The 27,179-nt window shown below is 34.1% G+C and overlaps 1 protein-coding gene across 1 annotated transcript; it reads left to right on the forward strand.

The window, feature by feature from the left end:
* Positions 1-232: 232 nt before the first annotated feature.
* Positions 233-5,803, forward strand: LOC107916208 (phytochrome B). The gene is made up of 4 exons (XM_016845363.2): positions 233-2,518; positions 2,903-3,710; positions 4,456-4,749; positions 5,031-5,803. Exons 1-4 carry the CDS (start codon positions 259-261, stop codon positions 5,248-5,250), a joined length of 3,582 nt encoding a protein of 1,193 aa, XP_016700852.1. The 5' UTR covers positions 233-258; the 3' UTR covers positions 5,251-5,803.
* The last annotated feature ends 21,376 nt before the right edge of the window (positions 5,804-27,179 follow it).

Consider the following 27,179-nt stretch of genomic DNA (forward strand, 5'->3'; position numbering starts at 1 on the left):
CTTTCCTTTATTTTTTTGAACTTTCCCTTTTCTTTAACATGCTAGATCAACTTTCCATTACAGTATTAATGATAGCTAACAGCTACGTGACCATAACATAACTAATCAATAACATTAATGATAATATAGTATTTTTAAAAAAATTCAGTGACCAAAATATAATTTAAGTAAATATAAATGACTAAAATTGGAGTTTACCCTAAATCTAAAAAATACTGGCGACCGAATGCAATCCCACTGCAAAAACACAGATAGTAGATGACAGCAGCATCTTCTTGCCCACGTGGGTCTGTCACTACTTTGCCCCCAAAACCTATCCCTTACAATTTACACTACATTTACACTACGGACAGAATTTCCTCCCAAAAATATCATCATCCCCCCATCCCCAACAAACCACCACTTAACAAAGTCATGTCTTCAGGCAGCAGAGCAGTTCACTCCCATCAGCGACGCCAACAACAGCAGCAGCAGCAGCAAGCTCAGTCCTCAGGCACAAGTAACATGAGAGCATCCCATACCCACCACCAGGCTGACTCTATAAGCAAAGCCATTGCTCAGTACACAGTCGATGCTCGCCTCCACGCTGTTTTCGAGCAGTCGGGGGAATCGGGTAAGTCATTTGATTACTCCCAATCCGTTAAAACTACTACCCAGTCGGTTCCCGAGCAGCAAATCACTGCTTACTTGTCTAAAATCCAAAGAGGGGGCCACATCCAGCCATTTGGCTGCATGATTGCGGTTGACGAACCCAGTTTCCGTATCATCGCCTACAGCGAAAACGCACGCGAGATGCTTGGGATTACCCCTCAATCCGTTCCCAATTTGGAGAGGATCGAAGTTCTTGCAATTGGGACCGATGTTCGAACCCTTTTCACTCCTTCCAGCGCTGTTTTGTTGGAAAAAGCCTTCGCCGCCCGCGAGATCACGTTGCTGAATCCGGTTTGGATTCACTCTAAGAATTCGGGGAAGCCCTTTTACGCTATTTTACATAGGATTGATGTTGGAATTGTGATTGATTTAGAACCTGCTAGAACTGAGGATCCTGCCTTGTCTATTGCCGGGGCTGTCCAATCGCAGAAATTAGCTGTCCGTGCTATTTCTGAGTTACAGTCCCTCCCTGGAGGCGATATTAAGCTTTTGTGTGACACGGTTGTGGAAAGTGTGAGACAGCTTACTGGATATCATAGGGTAATGGTTTATAAATTTCATGAGGATGAGCATGGGGAGGTCGTGGCCGAGAGTAAAAGGCCTGACTTGGACCCTTACATAGGTTTACATTATCCGGCAACGGATATTCCCCAGGCTTCAAGGTTTTTGTTTAAGCAGAATAGAGTTAGGATGATAGTGGACTGTCATGCCACGCCAGTGCGTGTGGTTCAGGATGATGGGTTAATGCAACCTCTGTGTTTGGTTGGATCCACTCTTCGGGCCCCTCATGGTTGCCATGCTCAGTATATGGCTAACATGGGGTCAATTGCTTCTTTGGCGATGGCAGTTATTATCAATGGAAATGACGATGAAGCTACTGGGGGAAGAAATACAATGAGGCTTTGGGGTCTTGTTGTTTGTCATCATACTTCTGCACGTTGTATTCCATTTCCACTTCGATATGCTTGTGAGTTCCTAATGCAAGCATTTGCACTTCAACTGAATATGGAATTGCAATTGGCGGCTCAAATGTCGGAGAAACGTGTTTTGAGGACTCAAACTCTTTTGTGTGATATGCTTCTTCGTGACTCTCCATCTGGCATTGTCATGCAAAGTCCCAGCATTATGGATCTTGTGAAATGTGATGGGGCTGCCCTTTATTACCAAGGTAAGTATTACCCATTAGGTGTGACGCCATCTGAGGCCCAGATAAAAGATATTGTCGAGTGGTTGTTGGCATTCCATGGAGATTCGACTGGTTTAAGCACCGATAGTTTGTCTGATGCTGGTTACCCTGCGGCAACCTCACTTGGGGATGCAGTTTGTGGGATGGCTGTTGCTTGTATTACTAAAAGGGATTTTCTATTCTGGTTCCGGTCACACACAGCAAAAGAGATCAAATGGGGTGGTGCAAAGCATCATCCAGAGGACAAAGATGATGGTCAAAGAATGCATCCACGATCTTCATTCAAGGCATTTTTGGAAGTGGTCAAGAGTCGGAGTTTGCCATGGGATAATGCTGAAATGGATGCAATTCACTCACTGCAGCTTATTCTTCGTGACTCATTCAAGGATGCTGAAGCAAGTAATTCTAAAGCCGTTGCACATGCTCAGCTTGGGGGACTAGAGCTACAAGGGGTGGATGAGCTTAGTTCAGTTGCAAGGGAAATGGTGAGGTTAATAGAGACTGCAACTGCTCCCATATTGGCCGTAGATGTTGAAGGTCATATTAATGGGTGGAATGCAAAAGCTGCAGAATTAACAGGACTCTCAGTTGAGGAAGCCATGGGGAAGTCTTTGGTTCATGACCTTGTTTATGAGGAATATCAAGAAACGGTTGACAGGCTTCTTAGTCATGCTTTGCAAGGTGATTCTTACTTATGTCATCTTTTTCCTTACAACCTCAAAATCTGATGAAGTAAACTGATATCTTTTTCATTTTATTTTGTATAAACATGCAACTATACTGATCAGATAGACTTAGCGAATAGAAGTAAGGATCAATTCAGAAAGAGTTATGGTTTTAGCAGTTCTGAGTTTTGATAGTACCTTCATGCAAGTTGAAAGCTATACCAAATTCTACAATATATAAGCACTAAATTTTCATAGTTATGGTTTCACTTGCAAATGTTTCATTTATGGGAATATAAACTCTCTTTTCCTATACCATTCTTCAAAGAAATGATGTGATATTTCCAAAATGCTTAATGCTTGCTTTGATACTTTGTTTATGTTGCTTCAATTGATGCAGGCGAAGAAGATAAAAACGTAGAGATAAAAATGAGGACTTTTGGCTTAGAAGATCATAAAAAGGCTATATACGTGGTGGTGAACGCTTGCTCTAGTAAGGATTATATGAATAATATTGTTGGAGTTTGCTTTGTTGGTCAGGATGTTACAGGCCAAAAGGTGGTGATGGACAAATTCATCCACATACAAGGTGATTACAAGGCCATTGTTCATAGTCCCAATCCTTTGATTCCACCAATATTTGTTTCGGATGAAAACACGTGTTGCTTGGAGTGGAACACTGCCATGGAAAAGCTCACTGGGTGGCCTCGGGGGGAAATCATAGGGAAAATGTTAGTTGGTGAGGTTTTTGGCAGTTGCTGTCGCCTCAAGGGTCCAGATGCTTTGACAAAATTCATGATTGTTTTACATAATGCAATTGGAGGGCAGGAGGCAGATAAGTTCCCTTTTGCCTTCTTTGACCGCAATGGGAAATTTGTTCAGGCACTGTTGACAGCAAACAAAAGGGTGAATATGGAAGGCCAGATTGTAGGAGCGTTTTGTTTCCTGCAGATTGCAACTCCAGAGTTGCAGCAAGCACTGAGAGTCCAGAGGCAACAGGAGAAAAAATGCTTTGCTAGAATGAAAGAGTTAACCTACATTTGCCAGGAAATAAAGAGTCCTTTGAATGGGATCCGCTTTACCACCTCACTTTTAGAAGCTACAGAGCTGACTGAAAACCAAAAGCAATTTCTTGAGACTAGTGTTGCTTGTGAGAAGCAAATGTTGAAGATCATAAGAGATGTTGATTTGGAGAGCATTGAGGATGGGTAGGTCTCCTTGCCTAATTATACTAAAACCAAATATTAATTTCTTTGGACATGCATTTTCATCAGGAATTATATTGGTCTCGATTGTTTGGTTTCTAGAACTTTGAAGGAACACACATCTGACGCTAGACTATTTGAACTCTATTTCATCTCTGGCAATTGAATCTGTTAGATATATTTCTTGATTATGGATGCAATTGCCTTGGAATCTGACTTCGTGCGTTTAGAGTGGAATGCTAAATACTGCATCATAGTTTCCTTTTAACTATGTTTGAAATATTCTTTTTATGGATGAACGGTAATCTTAAGTGCACGAGAAAATTATCCTCTAGTGCTGTATCCATTTTAGTTTCCTTTAAGATTATTGTCACTACTTCTCATTTAGGAAATGTTTATATGACTAATATTGGTTGGTTTGAAAGTTAACCATAGCAATTTTGGGGAAATTAAACCAAAAACACATTTGTTCATTTCATTTGACTGTGAGGCATCAACCATGGATCTCTTCTAAGTTTGTATCTGTATTTTCTCTTGTAAATATGGCTTCAGGAAACTTAAGACAAACCACAAGGTTCAATTGCTGAATCTTTGGACCAAAATGAAATTTCTATGTTGCCTTGTGTTTTAGCGATATCTACTTTATTAAAGATCAAGCATGCATTAGTATTTCTATCAAAATCCCTCTTCCTGATTTTAGTAATTAGGAAGACATGATCTAATTCTTCGCTTGATGTGTTGGAACTAGTTCTATGGAGCTTGAAAAGGCTGAATTTTTCCTTGGGAGTGTCATAAATGCTGTTGTTAGCCAAGTAATGCTACTGCTGAGGGAAAGAAATCTACAGTTAATTCGGGATATACCAGAGGAGATCAAAACATTGGCTGTTTATGGCGATCAAGCAAGAATTCAACAGGTATTGGCTGATTTTTTGTTGAATATGGTTCGTTATGCACCAACTGGTGAAGGTTGGGTAGAGATTCATGTTCGTCCATCTTTGAAACAAATATCCGAAGGAGTCACCATTGTTCATACAGAATTCAGGTATTTTTGCTTTTGCTCTTCTATGCGTTCGTAAGATAAATATCAATGTATGCTACACTATCATTTTATGGGATCTATGGAAAACTTGGTTCTGCCAATTAATTTAAGTTCCTGTGGATTGGAACCTGTAGAAGTCCTGTCACAATGTACTTAATAATATATTATATATGGATTTTATTTTTAGTTTCTTTACATTTTGTTCTTTTTTCTTAGACTATTGATAATGTGAATCCTATTTATATCGTGGTGCTAATTTCACAAACAATGGTGTATTTCTGAAGGATGGTATGCCCCGGTGAAGGCCTTCCTCCTGAGTTGGTTCAAGACATGTTCCATAGCAGTCGATGGATGACACAGGAGGGCTTAGGGTTGAGCATGTGCCGGAAAATCTTAAAGCTCATGAATGGTGAGGTCCAATATATCAGAGAGTCGGAAAGATGTTATTTCTTAATTACTCTAGAACTTCCTGTACCTCAGAGTGGCTCAAAAAATGAAGACTAGGTTAGCTGCCCCTGATCAGATTTAACCCAAGTTCTTTTTCTGTCATTTACAAACCGTTTCTTATCCCGGTCGCATGGCTTATACATGAACATCATCACCTAGATCCACCTAATGGTGCTCAACAGACTGAAGAATCCTGGTACGTTCCACATCTAATAACCTTATCATATAAGCCAGCTGATCGAATGCCATGAGTGTAGTTCTTAAAAACCACAATGTTGCCCAGCGTAACTGTCATGTGTTGTTTAACAGGCAGTACTAAATGAGGGTAAGTATAGAATGTAATATATGTAATATCCCCTTCCACAACAAAAGGCCGTCGTGGTGTGAATTTGCTGTTGGATTGTAAAGCTATCTCCTGTTATCTATCATAATCCATAAGAGTTAGATTAGAACTTGTCATGATCCAAAGATGATTGTAACGTATTCACCTACATTAGCTTATCCCTATGCCACTTCTGCTTTGGTATAGAATGATATAGGCTTCTCCTTGTAATTAGTAAGGGATTATTTTGTAGAGAGGATAACTTAAGCATAATTTACTGTTTTCATACATTTATCCTTATATTGGCATGGATTGTTAAAAGGTTAAACTAGCTCTCAGGTCCCTGTACTATAGGCTTAGGAAAAAAGTAGTCCCTCTACTATAGAAGTCGAACTTTCTTGCAAAATAGGTAAAATGAGTAATTTGGTACTTATCATGTTTTAAAAAAATGTTGAATTTTAGTGTTCGTTTCCATCCTTTTTTAACGTTACTTTAAATCACGACAAGTCAGTAGTATTTAACGTTCAAAGATGATTTCAGTTTAAGATCTTCTGTTTGCTCCAAAATTAAATGCACATGGTAAAAGGACTAATTTGCTTTTCAGCCTATAGTGCAGGGTCTTGTTAGAGAATTAAACCTTTGTTAAGCAGTTATAGTCGTTTTATACGGTGTATATTTAGAAAGCTGATACTTCAATTAGTTGGTAAAGTATTGATCAAAGTTACCATTAAAGAAGTGTAGTGCAAGACATAAGTTTGCCTGTATTTAAAAGATTATTAAAGTATAATATTTTAATATTCATGTCTGAAAACGCAAGCAATATAGTATTCTTTTCCTTTTGTCCATTTGTGGTGGGAGCCTCTAGTATCTAATACCCGGTTGGATTGTTGCATCTCCTAAGCCATAAAGAATAAAGGTAGAAAGATTATTAGTTATAAAGCTTTTAACATTCCTTAAACATCATACCTATACTAATTTAATGACTTTAATTTGGATAAATTACATTAAGTTTATTTTTGGTAATTTATTTTTAAAAAGTTATAAAATAATCACTAAATTATTTGAAAGTTTTTATTGAAGTCGTTGGGTATTTGAAATAGCTGTTGTATGGTTTTTACCAATTAAAAGCTCTCATTCTCCTTTTATTCTACAGTTTAATTTTTTCATGAAACAATTTTGATTGTCACAATTTATAAATCAAAATCTAAACAACTTTCTTTTACAATATTTAGCATTGACCGTCAGATCGATTTAAATCTAAAGTATATTTTTTTACTTGATGGGTATTGATACACCATGTCAATCATCAAACCGTCACTTGAAACTCGTTAGTTGGATTTTTTAAAAAAAAAGAAAAATCTTAACAATTCAATGATAATTTTCGAATGGTTTAATGATTTAAATGAAAACTTTTGAGTAATTCAATGATCATTTTGTAACCTTTTGAAATTGAATGACCAAGACGTAAACTCGTTAACAATTTAATGATTTTGAGTGTAGTTTACTATATTAAAATATTTGTCTTTTAAAATTTTCTTAATTTCTTCAAAGAATGCGTATGTTAAATTTCATTATATCAATATTATTATAAAAAATTTTATTTAGTTGGTAGAGTGAGTTAAACAGAAAGTATTTAAAAGTTATTATAAGAGTATTTTAATATTTTTTAAGAATCTTTAAAATATTTTGTAATTATATTTTTATGTAACTTTTTTACTCGTAGGCCTAACAAAATCAATTTATTTATTTAGTTGAGAGAGAGGGTTTGAACTATGCTCTTTAGAAAAAAAAAAGACCACCAAGGGGGGTTCCATTAAACATTAAAATCAAGAACATCCGCAAGTACAAAGTCATGCAAGTCGATAAGATAATCAACACCTAAACGAACCTCATTCAAATAATCAAGGCCCATGCTACTCAAAGAGTCGGCCAATCTATTTGCCGCTCTAGGAGAATAAACAAAAACTGAAACAAAGTACAAGCCTCCAAAATTAAATGGCCCAATAATGTTAAGACAAATGTATCATGGGCAAACTTAGAAATTACAGAATAATTATCAAATTCTAAAGTGATTATTAGTTTTTGAATTGAAATATAACTACAAAGGTAATTAGTAAATTTATATTTTAGCCACTCAATTTTAAAAAGTTATAAAATGGTTATTAAACTATTTGAAAGTTTTCATTTAAGTTATTGGGTTGTTAAAATAGTTGTATGGACTTCTCTGTTCGTACTGTCTACACCAATTGAAGTTCTCCTTCCCCTTCTCTTCTATAGTTCAATTTTTTTTTCAAGAAACAACTTTGAACATCATGAATGTGCGAACCAAAATCTAAACAACTTTTTTTCTTCGATATTCGACATTGACTATTAGATAGATTTAAATCTAAGATTTGTTCTCTACTTGTTAATAGGTATTGATCTACTGTATGAACCGCCGAATTGTCACTTGGATCTCGCTAGCCAGACTAAAAAAAAAAGCAACAACCTAGTGACTTAATAGTTTAGTGATTTCAATAAAAACTTCTGAATAATTCAATAATCATCTTTTAACTTTTTGAAATTGGATGATCAAAATGTAAATTTATTAATAAATTAGTAACTTTGGATGTAGTTTACCCTTGTAACAATTTTTATTTATTTATTTGATAACCTACCATTTTAATTATAGATAAAAGAAACATAAATAAAAGAGTTGATTTCTATTTAATAGGATTCTAAACTATTGATATCATACCTCTGAAAAAAAAAAGAATACTCAAAGGAGCCATTTTATATATGAGGTTTGGGCTTTGAGTTAGATAAAACTTAGGTTTTGGTTAAGATTATATATTTAAATATTGTAAATATACATATTATGTTTAGATAATATACTTGAGTTAGATTGGGTTTGGGCTTACAAAATTTTGCTCAATGCCTGACACAAATAATAAAATGGGCTTACACTTTTGTCCAAACTCATTTTTCAAGTTTTGTATTTTTGTCCAAGTCATCTTATGTTTCAAATGAGCTTTAGAATTTAGGCGGATAATTGAACTCTTAGACAACTCTGCTCTTCACACAGCCTCCCAAACCATCCCATCCGCGTTAGGCACCTCCACACCAATGCTTACAAATTTATGCATTCACATCCAATGTCACATCTACATTTACCTTGGTTAGGCCTTCCAAAGGTGGCCGCCATTTCACTTCAACTAGCAAAATAAGGTGATTTAAGAGGTTGTAAACTCGAAAATCATGATCCAATCCCTTAGCATAGTTAAGTGCGAGATGTGGGGGGAGTAAGTTTACCATGCACAAACTCACTGTTCTTCAATTCCAAAGTTCCTCAAGCAAAATGATCAAATTGGTTAGAGCGTCCCTGTCTAGCTTACACATAACAAACTCAAGCCAGTCAATACAATAAAAAACTTAAAAAGTAATATATGGTCATCAATACCTACCAATCTTAAGGTGGCATTTGAAACCTGACAATCTTTGAGTGTAGGTAAGGTCAATTTTTTGTCAAACTTGCATCTATGATATCTTGGATTTGGAAGATTTCTCATATTAACAATCTTAGTGTCAATTCACAAGATACCATATCTAGTCGCGATGTAAAAATCTTCGAAAGCATTTTGGACTTCCAAGTTTTTCTCGAAAAGACATTGCGAGGACCATTACCCAAAAATCGTAAAAGGAGCTAAGAATACCCCACTTTTGTCAAATATATACCTGCCGAAAAATGTCCCCCATTGAGTGTATCTCTCAATCCACGCCTTAAAAGATTCGATTGATAAGATCAAATCTGGTTCAGATTGAGTGAAAGCCTATTGAACAAACTGCTCATCTCACCCTATTTCTCCCTCATGTATTAACTGACTATTCGTAGCATCTCCTATTAAAGTTCCTTTGTAAGTTAACTCCGGTCCAATAATGTCTTTGTTTCCCCATCTATACTCCCATATATGCAATTCTTTGCCATCCCTGATCTGCCAAAACATGCCCAGTGCGAGCCTATTTGCAGCTGTGCTCAAGCTTGTCAATATGAAAAATAGTTTGCCAACATGTTTATAGTTAAGAATATCATCATCCAAGAACTATCATTAAGAACCTTGAAAGCAAGAAAGTCTCTATGTTTTAAGAGACAACAAACTTGTCTACCTAATAAAGCCAAATTAAAAAGTCTGACATTTCGAAAACCCAAGCCTCCTATACTGTTAACATAGCCCATCCTTGATCCTCATTTCAACCTTGCCACCGGAACTTGTGTATTACACTCACAATTGCATCAGTTATCAAGTTAGGCATAAAAAATAAAACCATAGCATAAGTGGGGAGTGACTGCAAAATCGATTTTACAAAGACCTCATTGCCTCAATGAGATAAAAGGCATTTGGACCGAATATAAATGTGCAAATAAACCCTGTCAGTCATCCTTTTAAAAGCATTTGGTTTGTTAAGATCCACAACCAAAGGCAACCTCAAATACAGTTTAGGATCCGCCATGACCTTTACTTCTAATATACGACTCAATACTTAGCGTCAAGAGTATTCAAACTGAAGTAAAGTAGATGTTTCTCAAGATTAACCTTTTGGTCAAAGCTACTTTCATAAATCATTAGCAAGTCCCTCGCTTTTCTTGCTTCAGTCTATTTATTTTTGACAAACAACAGGTTATCATTACCAAAGAGAAAGTGATTCACATTAGGACCATTCTGACTAGTCCAAATACCTTTCAAAGAACCATCCAATTGAGCCTAGTTTAACAAAATTGAGAGTTCTTCCATACATAAAAAAAAAGAAAAAGAAAAAATATGGGGACAAAAGATCCCCAATCTTTGATCGTTACCTGTTTCAAAAAAGTCTGCCAGTCTACCATTGATCCTAACTACATACCTGACGGTGGAGACACAACACATCACTCTTTCAATCCACCCATTGCTAAAACCCAATCTGCACATAATCCCTTGCAAGAAACCCCCATTCTACTCTGTTTTGTATTTTGCTTATGTCGAGCTTCAAAGCACACTATTTATTTGGACCTATTTTTTTACTCTTGTAAGTAGTGCATGAGCTTTTTAAAGTGTAACATAATCATGAATCATACAGCTGGACACAAAAGCATATTGAGACATACTGATACAATGTGGAAAAATTCACTTTTAAGTATACTAGCTAACATCTTCGAAACAATCTTATAAGTGACATTGTAAAGGGCAATAGGCCTAAAGTGCACTATTCTAGTATATGATCATCAATCTTAGTGTTGGGGGTAAATCCGGTTAAGTAACGATAAAGTAAAATAATGAAGAAATTGAAAAGATCGAATTCAAATATTTTACATGAAAAAATCCCTCCGAAGAGGAATAAAAACCATGGGTAAAGATAAATTCATTAAAATGGAAAAAATGAAGAGTATAAAAGATGGAGATAAAACTAAATCCCGAAACCCAAAATAATATCACTCAAAATGTGAACACAAAATTCTCTAAAAGCTTGTAAAAGCTAATACCTAAATGTGTAATGGGTTATTTTTCTAAAATGAAAAAAAGGTCTATTTATAGGCTAAATTTGTAGGTCAAATAATATTAAAGTAACCTACACTAATAAGAGTTTAAGTGGAAAACTAATATTAAAGTAACCTATATTAATCAGAGTTTAAGCTGGAAACTAAAAGTAGAATTTAACGAGAAGAAGAAAAGTCAAAAAATGCGAGACATAACTCCACAAATCTCCACATTGACTTGTATTTCTATTAAGCCTTCTTTGCCAAAACCCACCACGGGCATATCTCAAACTATGCAGGATAATAACTGAGTCGAAGTTGTGGTTAGAAGATGGAAGTCTTCTAGTCTTCGGCTTGTGCATTGCCAAATAAAAAACTGACCCGGGTCTGTTTTCCACAAATGTAGTGCCCTATCTTTTCAAAACCTGCATTCAAAAGAAAACCTTTCTTATATGAAACAATCATACCTTATTCCCTCCTATGACCAAATTGTCTTCACTTCAAACGAGTTAACTTCGACTTCTTAACAAACGAGGGACGTCCTGTTTTACCGGTCACCGTTGATCTTTCTAGAATATAAAGACTGTCAATCTTTTTACTTTTCATCAAAATGAGAGCCCCATGGGAAACATTAATGTCGCTTGACTTGATGTTAATTCTACAACTCTTCGAGTCCAAAATTCCCAAGGAGATGAGATTTTTCTTTAAGTCAGGTACATGCTTGACTTTTGAAAGTGCTCTAATTGTCCCGTCGTGCATCCTAATCTGAACAGTGCCAATATAGGTTACCAAACTGGGTGAACCAATCCCCATGCACACAACTCCACCTTCAACTGTACTGTATGTGGAGAACCAGTCCCTGTTGGGACACATATGGAAAGAACACCTTGAATCTAGGATCTACTCGATGTAAGTTCGGAGCTTTCACTTATTGACACCAACAAGAAATAATCACCCTTGTCATTGGCCAAATTAGCATCAGCTAAATCTTCCTTCTTGCTTTCAACAGTCCTTTTATTTCGTAGTTTGTAACAAACTGCCTTGACGTGACCTAACCTTTTACAATAACGACATCTCTTGTCTTGCTTTCTTGATGCTATCAAAACTAAGGCTTGCCTATCTAACTTGCTATCTGAACCAAACTCATTGTTGAGTTTGTCTTTGCTCAACAGATGACCCTTCACATTCTCAAATGAGAGGTTATCTTTGCCATAAATTAGGGTCTCCCTAAAAGACTTGTATGAAGGGTGTAAAGAGCACAATAATAGCATAGCCTAATCTTCATCGTTAATCTGAACCTCAAAATTCTTTAAATCATTTAAAAGATTAATAAATTGACTGATGTGATCTCTAAGGTGCTCAGTTTTGTCCATGTGAAATGTGTATAGATGTTGTTTTAACACCAATTGTTTAGCCAAAGACTTTGTCTTGTAGAGAGTTTATAATATTTTCCATAAGGTGAATATCATTTTCTCTATCAAAACCTCCTACAACACATTATTTGTTAGACATAATTGAATCATGGATAGATCTTTTTCATCTAACTTATCCTATTCTAATTTATCCATGTCTTCAGGCTTCTTATTTGTAAGGACCTTCTTAAGATCACTTTGAACCAGAATTGTTGTAATCCAAACTTACCATAGATTGAAAATTTTAATGCCATCGAACTTATCAATATCAAACCTTATTCCTACCATATTTGAACGGGTTGATTGTGAAAATCAAACTAGCTCTTGATACCAGTTTATTAAGGGATAAATCTGGTTAAGCAACTAGTAAGTAAAATAACGAAGAAATTGAAAAGATCGAAAACAAATATTTTACATGAAAAACCCCTCCGAAAAGAATAAAAAACCACGGGCAAAGACAATTTCACTAAAACGGCAAAAACGAATGGTACAAAAGATGGAGATAAAACTAAACCTGAAACTCGAAATAAGAACCCTCAAGTAAACACAAAATTCGTTGAAAGCTTGTAAAAGCTAATACCTAAATGTATAATTGGTTATCTTTCTAGGGTGAAAAAATGGCCTATTTATAGGCTAAATTTGTAGGTCAAATAATATTAAAATAACCTACACTAATCAGAGTTTAAGTGGAAAAATAATATTAAAGTAATCTACACTAATCAGAGTTTAAGTGGGGAACTAAAAATAGAATTTAACTAGGAGAGGAAAAGTAAAAAAATACGAGGCATAACTCCACACTTAGGAATAAGAACAATGATAGTTTCATTAAAGAGCACAATATCAATAGTATCATTCAAAAAATCAAGGAATAACTAAATTAATTCATTGCCAACTACACCCTAGAATCTCTTATAAAACATATCAGGAAGATTATCATTCCTAAGAGCTTTATTGAGATCCATTTACTTAAAGGTTTGGTGCACCTCTTGGGCAATAAAGTCGGCCATCAACATTTAGTTTCGTTAAAAAAAATTTATAGGTTGCATAATGGTAATTTAAAATTTTTCATGCATTTAGGATCAACTTAGATAGTTAAGAATAATAGAACATCAATAATATAGTACCTGGTTGTGGTTTGATCCACTTTGACAAGTTGGTGAAATTGATTTGCAGTTTAATTCAAATGCCCTGCAGGGAATTATACCCCTTTTATGGAAAAGGCTATATCTCAGGTGACAAAATTTAAAATAATGTGATTTAAAAACTATTTTGAAGAGGATTCGAAGATTTACAATCTGGGCATAAGAGTCGCCCAAGAAGGTGGTGGATCTAGTGCCTTAGTTAGACTAGAAGACCGTTTTTCTATTAAATAAATATTATTTGTGTTTTACTAATTCAACTAGGATTCTACTATCTCTCATTATAAATAGATGGCACTGATAGAGCTATTACACAAGTTCTATACAGGTTTGAGATATTATTATTCATACAAGTTTGGGAATCACAATTTACTAGTTTTTATTGAGAGTGAATTACTTTCCTATCGAAAGTAATAAATTGTTTCTAGCTCTGTGTTTGGTTCGTGATTGTTCGAACCCACACCCAAAGCAATTTGTGGTACGAGAATAACAGAGAAGGCTGTTCAATTGAAAGCCGAGAATGTCTAGGATTTATTTTGCTTAAAGCACAAGTATTTTTTGAAAAAAAAAATATTGTTATAAATATCACAAACCGACTCGATTTTCAAAATTTTAAGTTTCCGCTGTGACAAAATCATTTTTAAACCAAATTTTTCCAAGAAAAGGTTATTAGAAAGACTTGAAAAGTCAAGTCGAAGTTACCCCTATGAAATCTAATGATCAATCTCATACTTCTCATAGAAACCTGCATTAATTTACAAAAACAACCATATCTCGAGCTATAAACCTTGAATCTAGGTTATTCAAAAATCGTTTCAAATAGAACTCAAAGATCTACAATTTGGAAACGAGAATCACTATAACAGCTCAATTTTTAGTGGTACTGAGAAATCAAGCTCGTAATTATTAAATATTAATATTTATGAGGATGTTATATTAGCAAATTAAAGTTTGGTCTGATAATTGTGTTGCATTAGTAGTTAATTAAGGTGTAAGGACTAAATTGTAAAAGTCCAATCGCTATAGGTTTTTAATTGGCCAAAGATTTAGAGAATTAATGAAATTTTGGTATAAATAGAAAGTAGAATGTCCCTATTAAATGTATGTGAAGTCAGATTTTAAACCGATACTAAAAATTAAAAGTTATGGCTATTTCGAGTTTAGGGACTATATTGAATAAAATGTAAAACTTTAAGGGTATCAAAAAATTAGATTACATAGGTTCATTCATGTCATGACATAATATAAAAATTTTTGGTGTTAATGGATTGTATAAAATAATTGTTTAGATTAAGAATCGGATCAAAGTGAAGATAATAAAGGAAAAACTAAAATTGTTTATTAGTCCCTGAAGAATCGACTTGCTTAGTATTTTGATCAAGTAAGTTCATATGGTATTGATTTACTTAGGTTTTATCTATTTGATTTGTATATATATGTTTGGTTGTGAATTAATTGGTTGTGAATTGGGATGAAAGGTAAGAATTGAACTAAATTGAAAAGTGATGTTTATATGTGTAATAAATGCTCGTATGAACTTAGTAAATGTTAGAATACGTTTGATACGCCAATAGGGTCTTGTGCATTCTTATACTAGATTGATTACAGATGTTACCAAGGTCCATAACTTGTTGCGAATTCTCAAATATATGTGAGACGAGTATAGCTCGAATGAGAAACTAGATGTGTCATTATAAAGGTTTAGCCAAGACGGGTAGCCTAATATGTATAAATTTAGCTCGAATGAGCAACTGGTGTGGTGTAGATACTTGTGCCTCTGAGTCCTTTACTAGGGTTCATCAGGCGAAACATATTATATGGAATGAGAAATTCAAATGGGATGAAATGAAGTTGATGTTCAAATGGAAAAATATTGGATGAATTGAATATGAAAAATGGATTAGAGTAATGCCTTTGACATGCATGTGATTTTATTACCCTTTGATTGAATGAGTTTTTGAGATTAGTTATCTAAATTGACATGAATTGGCATGTTAAGTAATTGTGGTATCATATGGTTTTGATTATAAGTTAATGCTCACCTTGTTGATGTTTTGATTTGTCATGTTTAGCCAAACTATGCCAAGTTAAGGTAGCTTGTAGCATCTAGACAAAAGGATAAGGTATGTCTTGTATTATACATACGAACTTACTAAGTATCCTATATGCTTAACTTGTTTGTTTTTCCTTTTCCTTATAGATTGTCACCTTGCGGTGCTGGTCAAGCTAAATCATCTCAAAGCTCACACTATCACTGAATCAGTAGTTATCTAATCATTTTGAGTCTAGGGTTGTGGCATGTATATAAGTGCCTTAGTGTAATCTTTAATGTATAAAAGTCTTGATGAGTTGAAAATTATGATGACTATGGTATATGATGATTTTGAATGTTCGTCATGGCATGTGATTTAGTTCATGCATAACAGTTTCAGGAGTTAAAGATGCACATCGGGTTGAAACTGTTGCCCATGTCACTACACCAAGACATCAATGTCGCAACATCGAAGACAGAAGCTAAAAACAAGTCCTAAAATGAAACTGCCTGCTTTGTCAAGACATGCCTCCTTTTGTGTTTTGACATCGATATATGTTGCAACACGGCTTCGTCACAGCCAAAAATCCCTGTGTGTGTCGATTGAGACTTTTAGGGGCAATTAGGGGTCTTTTTACAACTTAAAATCCTAATTGCCATTATAAACAAAGGGGAACTTTAGTATTTTGATTTTTTTTCTATATAAACAACATTATAACCAGATTAAGTGGGAGCCACCACAAATTACATAGATTAGATTTGAGATTTCATTTGCTGTTCGTTTTTACTTGAGTTTCTTTTATGTTTGTGTAATCGGAAGATCCTATTTTGAAGAGAGACTTTCGTGAGCTGAGATTTTTTTGAAGCCGCGCTTTTGCATTGATTAATCCATGAGCTTTCTCCAACTTTTCTTCGATTGCATTATTTATATCTATTTTTTTAACTTGGTTAATTGATTATTTGTGTAAATATTAGAATAAGTTTATGCTTTATAAAAGATCTCATATGTTTCAAATATTTAACCTAATTATTGATTAAGTAATTAATAACCTAAAATTGGGTATTTATTTAATAGTACTTAGTATACTAGGAAGTGACGACCCTAGTAGAAGATCTAGACAGATGAGACTGAGAGAGTATCCGTGTGCCTAGGTGAGACCGAGAGGCTATCTTAGGTGGTAATCCTTAGTGAAAATGAGACTGAGAAGGTATTCGTAAATAAGGGTGGCAAGTTCATAATTAAGGGTAATTATTGACTTAATTAATAACTAGGAAATGCGATTGATTTTAGGCTAAGTATCTCACGTAGTCGAAACAAGGAATAGGAAAAATTTGAATAACTTAACCTAAGGTTAGATTTAGTGTTAGTTTACTGTAATTAGTTTAATTATCTTAACTTGGAATTGACATTACTAATGTAACTCAATTAGATTAATAATTATTTACTGTAATTGATTTAATAGCAATTTTCTCCAATCTGCAATTCCTTGGGTACGATCCTTAAAATACTTACCAAGTGTTCTGTTGGAACACATCTATATTACAATTTGACTTGTACGCTTGCAGAAATCACACTTAATTCTTAACTTTATATTTTTTCACGATTTTACACTCTCGACATTTGCATGTCAGGAGGCGGTCAATGACCACCCGCCTGTTGGATTTGGTGCCCTGAGTGTAGCATATTCATTTTTAAACTTGTAATTTTTTCGATCAGATTGGTTAATAAAAGAATTCATGGATTACATTAATATACTTAGTATAATTGTCCCCATGTGGTTTTTGCATGCAAAGCAAAATAGAAGCAAATATTGGCTCACTAGTTGTCTAATGTTTAAACTAATACTAAGTGGTATTACGTAGTCAGATCGTAACACGAAAATATAGCTTATATTAGTAGTTGAACCTAAATATGACTTTAGCCTAATCGAAAATGAACAAACTGATTGAAAGACTAATATACCGTTTATCAAGTCCAATTGGGGAGATGCTTTGTCTTAGGCATCGGAGTGGATGACTCCCAGATGATAGAGACATAGATGTGATTGATTGGACTGACAGTGCATTGGAATGGACCCAAGAAGAATAGATCCTGAATTCGTTTATGGATTTATTCACTTGTGACGTTCATAGTGTGGCATACCTAAATCCTAAGTGGGTGACAGACTATACATGCATGACTCGTATACTTTGATGTAAGTAAAAGCTTGAGTTCAAAAAGATAAGGAACTGAAAGCTACTGCATTGGGTATACGACTTTTGCAGCATGTAGCGTCATTCACAACAGTGGAATTCATATCCCAAAACATGGGTAAATGATATCCTCTCATTGGCGCTACATGTTTGATGAAAAGTAAACGTGACCATGGGTCGTTCGTCTTTGAGATAAATGACTTGATTACTATTTGGTAGTAATTGACTTTTCATCATGGGTCGTTCGTCTTTGAGATAAATGACTTGATTACTATTTGGTAGTAATTGACTTTTCATGAAGGAAGATGTAATGGTTACCATGAGATAAAATAGAACCATTTTGAGAGAATGAATATTATCCTAAAGATATTAAGGATATTCTATGAGGGTAACACACTTATGACAAGGTCATTGGACGAGCACTGATCGAGCTGATTTTGTAATGGTATGCTGTTGGAGAGAGCTTAGTCTCGATACTATAGTCGAAAAGCTGGAACTTAATTATAAATAGTTTGATCCCTAATTGGGTATGTCCAATTTGTCCCTCCACTAGCTCGTTGAAATAAAAAAAATGAATTGCACGTTGAATCAAATGAACAGAAATGGATAGAAATGGTGAAAATGGAGAAATGAGAAACATTTGGAAATGAATGTGGTTTGCTCCAAAATGAAAATGACCTGGAAATGAATTTATGATTTTGAATGAAGTTTAAAAATGGAAATAAATCATTTGGTCATAGTGAACCTATTGACTGTTGAAATAGTAAATATATTTTCTCATAAATTCTTTTATGGTAAAGTTGTTATTATTTTAACGAAATTAGAATTGGGTTGAAAAGATTATTTAATTGGAAAATTAATTGAGATGTGTATTTTGGGAATTGGAAAAACAAATATCGGGTTGGATCTAATTATAAAGCACTGGGTTAAAATTTAATGAAGTACTTGTAATTAGACCCGATATGGGAGAGGCCCAAAAGCCCCTCATGTTAAAAGGAAGGATGGCAAACTCTATTATTATTAACTAGGGTTGTCGCCCCTATACTTCTAGTTAGACTAGGGGTTTATTTTCTATTTGAAATAGACTTCTACAATTTAACAAGGGTTTTACTTCTTTTCGCTTGGTTTAGTCGCTCATACGACTGAAATGTAGTGCATGTGACTCTAGAAATACATGCCATAATAGCCCGTGATAATATGATGCTTTCCAATTTGAATTTACGTTTTTTTCCAATATAGATAAACCATTTCGACCGAATCCAATCAAGCCGTATTCAATGAGGTTGAAAATAATACCTCCGCTTCTGATTAGAGAGCTGCCTAAAAATTGCCTGTTTCGCAAGGGCTAAGGAATGAGTCAAGACATGCCTTTTTACAAATGAAGAACTAGTGGTTCATGCAATATATGGGAGCTACCCCTTCAGCTCCTAAGCAACAAATACCCCTCCTCCCCAGTGATGCCTCCAATGGCACCCCATTGTCCTCAAGGTCCTAACCTAATACATGTAAGTCGTCCTTCGATTGATAAAATCTAAAAATACAGGGAGGAGGAGTTTAAAGGTATGAAAGATGATGATCTCGAGAAAGCTGAGTATTGGTTAAAAACACATTGAGATTCATCAACGAACTAATGTGTACCTATTAGCTCGAAAGGATCAACCTAAGAACACAAATAGGGAAGTTGAATAAGCCTTTGTGATGTTGTGGTAGAAGCAATAAAAATTGTACAAGAACACAATGATTTATAGTGGTTCGGCCCCAATTGCCTACTCCATTACCTTAGCTTACCACAACTAAGGATTTTCCCAAATTCACTAATTTGGCATCCTTTGAGGACAAGGTTTAACCTTACATCTCTCCTAAGATTTATGCCCAAAAATCTTAAGATACAACTCCCTTAAGGTTTCTACCCAAACATTAAGAATTAACCATTTCTCAAAGAGAAACAAATAAGCAAACAAAGAAACAATCTTTACAAGATTAGGATGTTTGCCAATTAAGCACAAATACAAAGAACACTTGAGCTAAATGAATACAATGAAAGCTCACAAGTGTTTACAAGAAAAAGGTATGAAAGAATTAAGATCTAAGTTGTTTTGATTGATCTTTAAGCTTGAAAGTGCTTTCTTGTTGTTATAGGTATTTGAAGATGGTATTTATACCCCCTAATTGATTTCCAACTGTTGTGGTTGTTGTAGAAGTGAATATAGCCATTTGGGATGAAATACTAGGTCATTAAATTTACCTACAACAACGTGTATCGATACCTATTCAGAAGGTATCGATAATTTTTTTATAATTAATACTGATTCCAGTGATCGTTGGAGTAGGAATATCAATACCTAAGGGATTTATCAATAATTTTCATAAACTTATCGATACCAGATTGATACCCATCAGAGGTTACAAATTCAAGAATGTCAATTTGGTATCAATTAATAGTGAAGGTATTAGTATCTTGTAGAATATCAATACTTTGACAACAATTATTGATAGTTTTTGTCCTAGAGCAATTATAATATGTTTGAAAATGATTAAAACATATTTGAAAATGTTTTACTCAATTAAAACCATTTCAACTTAATTATATGAAATTGCTTAACTTTAATTGTATTCAAAAACAGTTTAATGTGTTGTATCAAAACATATTATCCAATAAAGCTTAGTTTAATAGTACCTCAAAAGATTGCTTGAAGTGCTAGGTATCTTTGCTTAAAGAATAAGCATATTAGTGGTGGATAACTCTGACATCTGTAACCCCAAGAGATTGGGTAAATTTGGGATTCTTCCAAACTGAGTTTAAAAAGAATATGTCAACCGATTATACCTAGAAAAGAAGAAAAGAGACTTCATGGAACTGAGATAGGGAGACATATTAGTAGCTGAATATGAGTGAGTTTATTCGCCTTAGTAAGTATTCCAGAGAGCTCTTAACTACTGAAGCAAAAATATGTACTCGTTTCCAGTAGGGATTGAATGAAGACATTCATATACTTGTGTGGGCATTAAAACTGAAAGAGTTTGCTGTTCTGTCTGAGCGGGCCTAGAAAATGGAAGATATGAGAAATGAAAAGAAACAAGCTAAGTCTAAAATTAGAGATATCGAAAAGCGCAGTATGACCAGATCTTTTCCAACACCTCCATCCAAAAAGACGAGAAACTTTCAAATTCATTTTTCCACTCCTACAAGAATTGCAAGAAGAGAAATGTTAAGATAGAGTCATCAGCCTGTTGGATCTAGTGCTCGGAGTGCAGTATGTTTGTTTGTAAACTTACAATTCTTTTTCAAATAAATTGATTAATAAAACAAGTTCATTAATTAAATTAATATACTTTGTATGATTGTCCTGACATGGTTTTTGCACGCAAAGCAAAATCAAAGCAAATTTTGCTAAGTGGTATTACATGGTTAGATCATAATACAAAAAGACAACTTATATTAGCAGATGAACCTAAATATACCCTTAGTCTAATTAGAAATGAGCAAACCAATTGAAAGACTAATATGCCATCTATCAATTCCAATTCGGGAGATGCTTTGTCTTTGGCATTGGAGCGGGTATCTCCCAAAAGACAGAGACATAAAAATGATTGACTAGATTGACAGTACATCAGACTGGACCCAAGAAGAATAGATCCTAAATCTTTTTATGGATTTATTCACTTGTGATGTTCATAGTGTGGCATACCTAAATTTTGAGTGGATAACAACCTATGTTTACGTTATTCATACACTTTAATGTAAGTAAAAGCTTCAGTTCGAATTGATAAGAAACCAAAAGCTGGTGCGTAGAGCGTACAACTTTTGCAGCATGTAGTGTCATTCAGAATAGTGGATGTCATAGCCTAAAACATGGGTAAATGATATCCTTTCATTGGCATTATATGGTTGATGAAAAGTAAACGTGGCCACGGGTGGTTCGTCTTTGTGATGGATGACTTGATCACTATATGATATTGGTTGAGTTTTCATGAAGAAGGATGTAATGGTTACTATGAGATAAAATAGGACCATGATGGGAGAATGGATATTATCCCAAAGAGAACAAGGATATCCTATTAGGGTAACACACTTATGGCAAGGTCTTTGGATGAGCACTAAGTAGTTGCTTTCATAATGGTATGCTGTTGGAGAGAGCTTAGTCGCAATACTATAGTGGAATTAATTTGTGACTAAATGAGTTTATAATTAATAGGCAAAAAGCTGGAACTTATTTATAAATCATTTAAGCCTCAATTGCATATGTCCAATTAGTCCATCCGCTAGCTTATTAAAACTAGAATTGAATTGTGTGTTTGAATCAAAATGAACGGAATGAATAGAAATAAAGAAATGGAAAACATTCAGAAATGATTATAATTTTCTCTAAAATGGAGAAATGAAATCATTTAAAAATGAATGTGGTTTTCTCAAAATGGAAATGGAATTGAAAATGAGAAATGATTCATTTGCAAATGTACACGGGTTACTCAAAAGTGATCGTAAGAATCAGTTTATGTTTTTGAGCTATTTCAAAGCTCAAAAATGAAAATAAACTATCATGTCATAGTGAACAAGTTGAATTGTGAAGTATTAAATATATTTTTTTGAAAATTTTACTAGGGGTAAAATTGTCATAATTGTAATGGAGATAAAATTGGGATGAGAAAATTATTTAAATATAAAATATTAAAGTTTATTTTGAGAAATAGAAAAATAGAATTAGTTGGATCAAATTACAAACTACTGGGTCGAAAAGTTCGAGAAGTACTTGTAATTGGATCCAATGTGAGAGAGGCCCAAAATCCCCTCATGGAACATGTAAGGGTGGAAACCCTAGTTGGAATACTAAGGGGTGTCATCCACCCTACTCATACTTTAAGTAGGAAGTTATTTTTTTTATTTAAAATAATTCTCTCTAATTCAACAAGGGTTCTACCTTCTCTCCTAATAAATAGATGACACTGGTAAGGTTATAAAATAGAACTTTAAGATATTGTTACTCTACCGAAAAATAGAGAGAATTTATTCTCAACTGTTAAATATATTTTTCCAGAATAACATTTTTATTTGTTTCTATTTTGAATAAAGAATTTTCCTTTTCATCCAAAAAAAAAGGAAAACATTTTCTAGTTCTGTGTTTTGATTTAATTGGTTTGAACCCACACTCGAAGTAGTTCGTGGTATGAGAATAGCAGAGAAGGTCATTTGGTTGAAAGTTGAAAAATGTCAAGGATCCGCGTATTCAAAAACACAAGTGTGATTTTTGTTTAGGGTTTATTGTTATAAATATCACAAACTGAGTCAGTTTTCAAAATTTTAATATTCCATTGTGCAAGTAAATTATTTTTAAATCAAAATTTTTGTAACACAGCGATATCAAGCGACGTTAGTAGCTAGTATAAGGAGTGTTAGGAATGTGAGTAAACCAGTTTGCGATCACTATTGTAAAATAATTTCTGAGAGTGTAGTCTGAAAAAGGGAGCCTGTTTCAAATGTGGTTCCACTGATCATTTCATGAAAAGCTATTCGAGGAATATTGAGACTGGTATAGATCATGCTTCAAAGCCAGTGTCAACTCCACAGAGGGGTCGAAGACCAAGAATTGGTGATAGTCTGGTATCAATCGAGGTGGAACAAGAGATACATCAGTGAGATCCGAGGCTCGAGTGCCTACTAGTACTTTCTCCTTATTTGATATATCTATGAATGCATTGATTGAGCCTGGATGAAATCATTTATGCATTTGTAGCTCATTAGTAGCGGAAAGAAACATGCCTGTAGAAATGAAAAAATTTGATGTTCGGATAACTAACCCTTTAGGCCAAAGTGTAATTGTCAATAAAATTTGTAATAACTGACCACTAAAATTCTAGGGCCGAGAGTATCTAGCTAATCTGATGTTGTTTCCATTTGATGAATTTGATATAATAGTCGATATGGATTAGTTAACTCTTCACAATATTGTGGTCAACTGTAAACAAAAGAGAATATTGCTGCAAAGTGTGGATGGTGAAATAATAAATGTAGAGGCCGACAGACAGATTTAAATGTTCAACTAACATAATATCGAGAATGTCAGCTCGAGAATTGATTAGAAATGGGTGGAAGTGTATGTAGCCTATATTTTGGATATTAGATTTTTGAAATCCAAAATAGATCAAGTTCCAAAAATTTAAGAATTTATAGACTTATTTCCTGAAGATTTTTCAGGTATACCACCTGAGAGAGAAGTTGAATTTGCTATTGAAGTAGCACTCAATACTACAATGATTTCTTTCGCATCGTGTAGAATGGATCTGACTGAATTGAAAGATAAATTGAGATAACTTTTAGATTAGGAATTTATCCAACCGAGTGTGTCACTATATGGAGCTCCAGTGTTATTTGTGAAAAAGAAAGACGAAACCCTGAGATTGTGTATCGACTATCGCTAGTTGAATAAAGTAACCATAAATAACAAGTATCCATGTCCCCGATTTAATGATCTGTTTGATCAACTGAAATGAGCAACCTTGTTGTCTAAGATATTATCAACTTAGAGTCAAAGAGTCAGATGTGCCAAAAATAGCATTTCAAACTTGATACGGACATTATAAGTTTTTGGTAATGCCATTTGGGCTTACTAATACCTCTGCCGCTTTATGGATTTGATGAACAGAATCTTTCAGTTGTATCTGGACCGGTTTGTCGTTGTGTTTATAGATGATATATTGATTTATTCGAAGAATAAAAAAGATCATGATCAACATCTGAGGGTTGTGTTACAAAATTTGAGGGAAAAACAATTATATGCTAAGTTTAGCAAATATGAATTATGGTTGCGAAAAGTGAGATTTCTAGGCCAGCTGATATCAGCTCGATGTATTCGAGTTGATCTGAGTAAAATCTCAGCTATCATTAATTGGAAACCTCCAAAGAATTTCACCGAAGTAAGAAGTTTTTTTTAGGTTTGGCAGGATACTATTGACAATTCCTCAAAAGATTCTCGATGATAATCCTTCCGTTAACAAAATTTCTATAGAAGAATGTTAGTTTTGTTTGGTCAAAAAATTATCAGCAAAAATTTTAAAAGTTGAAAACAATGTTAACTAAAACTCCGGTTCTATCCTAGCCTGAATTCGAAAAAGAATTTGTTGTGTTTAGCGATGTGTCACTCAACGATTTAGGCTATGTACTAATTCAAGAAGAGAAGTAATTGCTTATGCTTCTCGACAACTTAAGTCGTATGAAAAGAATTATGCTACTTACAATTTGGATTTTGCAACCGTAGTTTTTGCTTTAAAGATATGAAGATACTATTTGGACGGCGAAAAATGTCACATTTTCACTTATCATAAATGTCTAAAGTACTTGTTGATGCAGAAAGAATTGAATTTGAGATAATTCAGGGGGCTTGAGTTGCTTAAAGACTATGATTTCATCATTGACTATCATTTGAGAAAAGCCAATGTTGTAAAAGCCATGAATACCTGTTCGACTTTGGATTGAGGTGACTCTATTTTAGTTGAATTGTGAGCTATACTTGTATTTCTTCAATGGATTTGGGAATTGCAAAAAGATGACACTATGTTGCAAGTGAAACGAAAACGTGTTGAAAGCAACCAAACTAATGAGTTCAGTTTAGGTGATAATGAGAGTCTATACTTTCGAAACCATTTGTGTGTACCAAAAGATTCAGAATTGAAGCAAGACATTCTATATGAAGGCCAATTTAGTACTTATGCGATGCATCTAGGTGACAATAAGATGTATAATACTTGAAATCATTGTACTAGTGGCCGGGATTGAAAAAGGAGATCATTGAATACGTAGAAAAATGTTTGCTATGTCAGCAAGTTAAAGCAGAAGATTAGGTCCCATCAGGATTATTGCAACCTATAGTGATTCTTGAGTGGAAATAGGAGCAAATCACTATGGACTATGTATTGGGATTTTCGTTAACGCCAAAAAAGAAAGATGTAATTTAGGTAATAGTTAACAAGATGAAAAAATTGACTCACTTTATTCCTGTGAGAATAGATTAATCATTTAAAAAATTGGCTGAAATTTATATTTATGATATTACAAGATTGCATGGAGTGTATTTATCTATCATTTTAGATTGAGATCTGAGATTTGAGATTTACCTCTATATTTTGGGGTAAACTACATAGAGCTTTGAGCACTAAATTAAATTTCAATACAACATTTCACCCTTAGATTGACAATCAGAGTGAGTAATTCAAATATTCAAGGATATGCTACGTTGTTGTGTGATTGAATTTGAAGGCAGCTGGGAAAGATTCCTACCATTAGCAAAGTTTGCTTACAATAATAACTATCAGTCGAGCATCAAAATGAAACCTTATGAAGATTTATATGGTTGTAATTTTTGAAGTCCTCTAAGTTGGTCAGAGTTGAATGAAACGAAGTTAGCAAGAACTGATTTGACGTGAGGGACAAAAGAGAAAGTCAGATTTATTCAAGATTATTTTAAAGTTGCTTTTGACCAACAAAAGTCCTATGCTGATTTGGAAAGAAAAGACATTGAATTCGAGATTGGGGATAAAATCTTCCTGACAGTTTCATCTTGGAAAAAGGTTCTACATTTCAGTAGGAAAGGGAAGCTCAATCTGAGGTTTATTGGGCCATATGAAATTCTCGAGATAATTGGGCTTGTAGCTTATCGACTAGCTCTACCTTTAGAACTAAATAGGATTAAAAAAATTCATGTATCGATGCTATAAAGATATAGATCTGATCCCTCTCATGTGTTAACTCTCGGCGAAATTGAATGGTAGCTGAGAAATAAAAGCTTGGCATTAGTGAAAGGAATGCGATGTCGTCATGGTACAGAAGAGGCTACTTAGGAGCAGGAGGAAACTATGAAATCTCAATACCTTCATCTTTTCTCAGGTAAATTTCAAGGATGAAATTTTTTACGGGGAGAGTTGTAATAGTCTGATTTTCATTGGTATTGAGAAATACAGTTTTGGAGCCCTCTTTTTGTAAATTGAGCTCGTAATTATTAAATATTAATATTTATGAGGATTTTATATTATCAAATTAAAGTTTGATTCGATAATTTTGTCGAATTAGTAGTTAATTAAGACTTAGAACTAAATTGTAAAAGTCCAATTGCAATAGATTTTTAATTGGCCAAAGACTTAAGGACTTAAATAGCAATAGCCAAAGGTCCAAAATGGTAAAGAAACCATTTTAATTTATAAGATAGTGGATGATGATGTTGTCTTCCATTAATAATGTTAATGGTAATTAGAATAAATTAATTAAATATTTAGTTAATTAACTAAGGCTAATTAAGATTTAATTACTGTATAAAAGAAAAAATTAATGGAAAAAAGATGTCATCTTCTTCATTCTTTGTTTCCTTATTGCCATCAATGGAAGGAAAAACTTAAAGGATTCTAAAACTTT

This window comes from Gossypium hirsutum, chromosome D10 (assembly GCF_007990345.1).
Source record: "Gossypium hirsutum isolate 1008001.06 chromosome D10, Gossypium_hirsutum_v2.1, whole genome shotgun sequence".
Classification (NCBI taxonomy): Eukaryota; Viridiplantae; Streptophyta; class Magnoliopsida; order Malvales; family Malvaceae; genus Gossypium; species Gossypium hirsutum.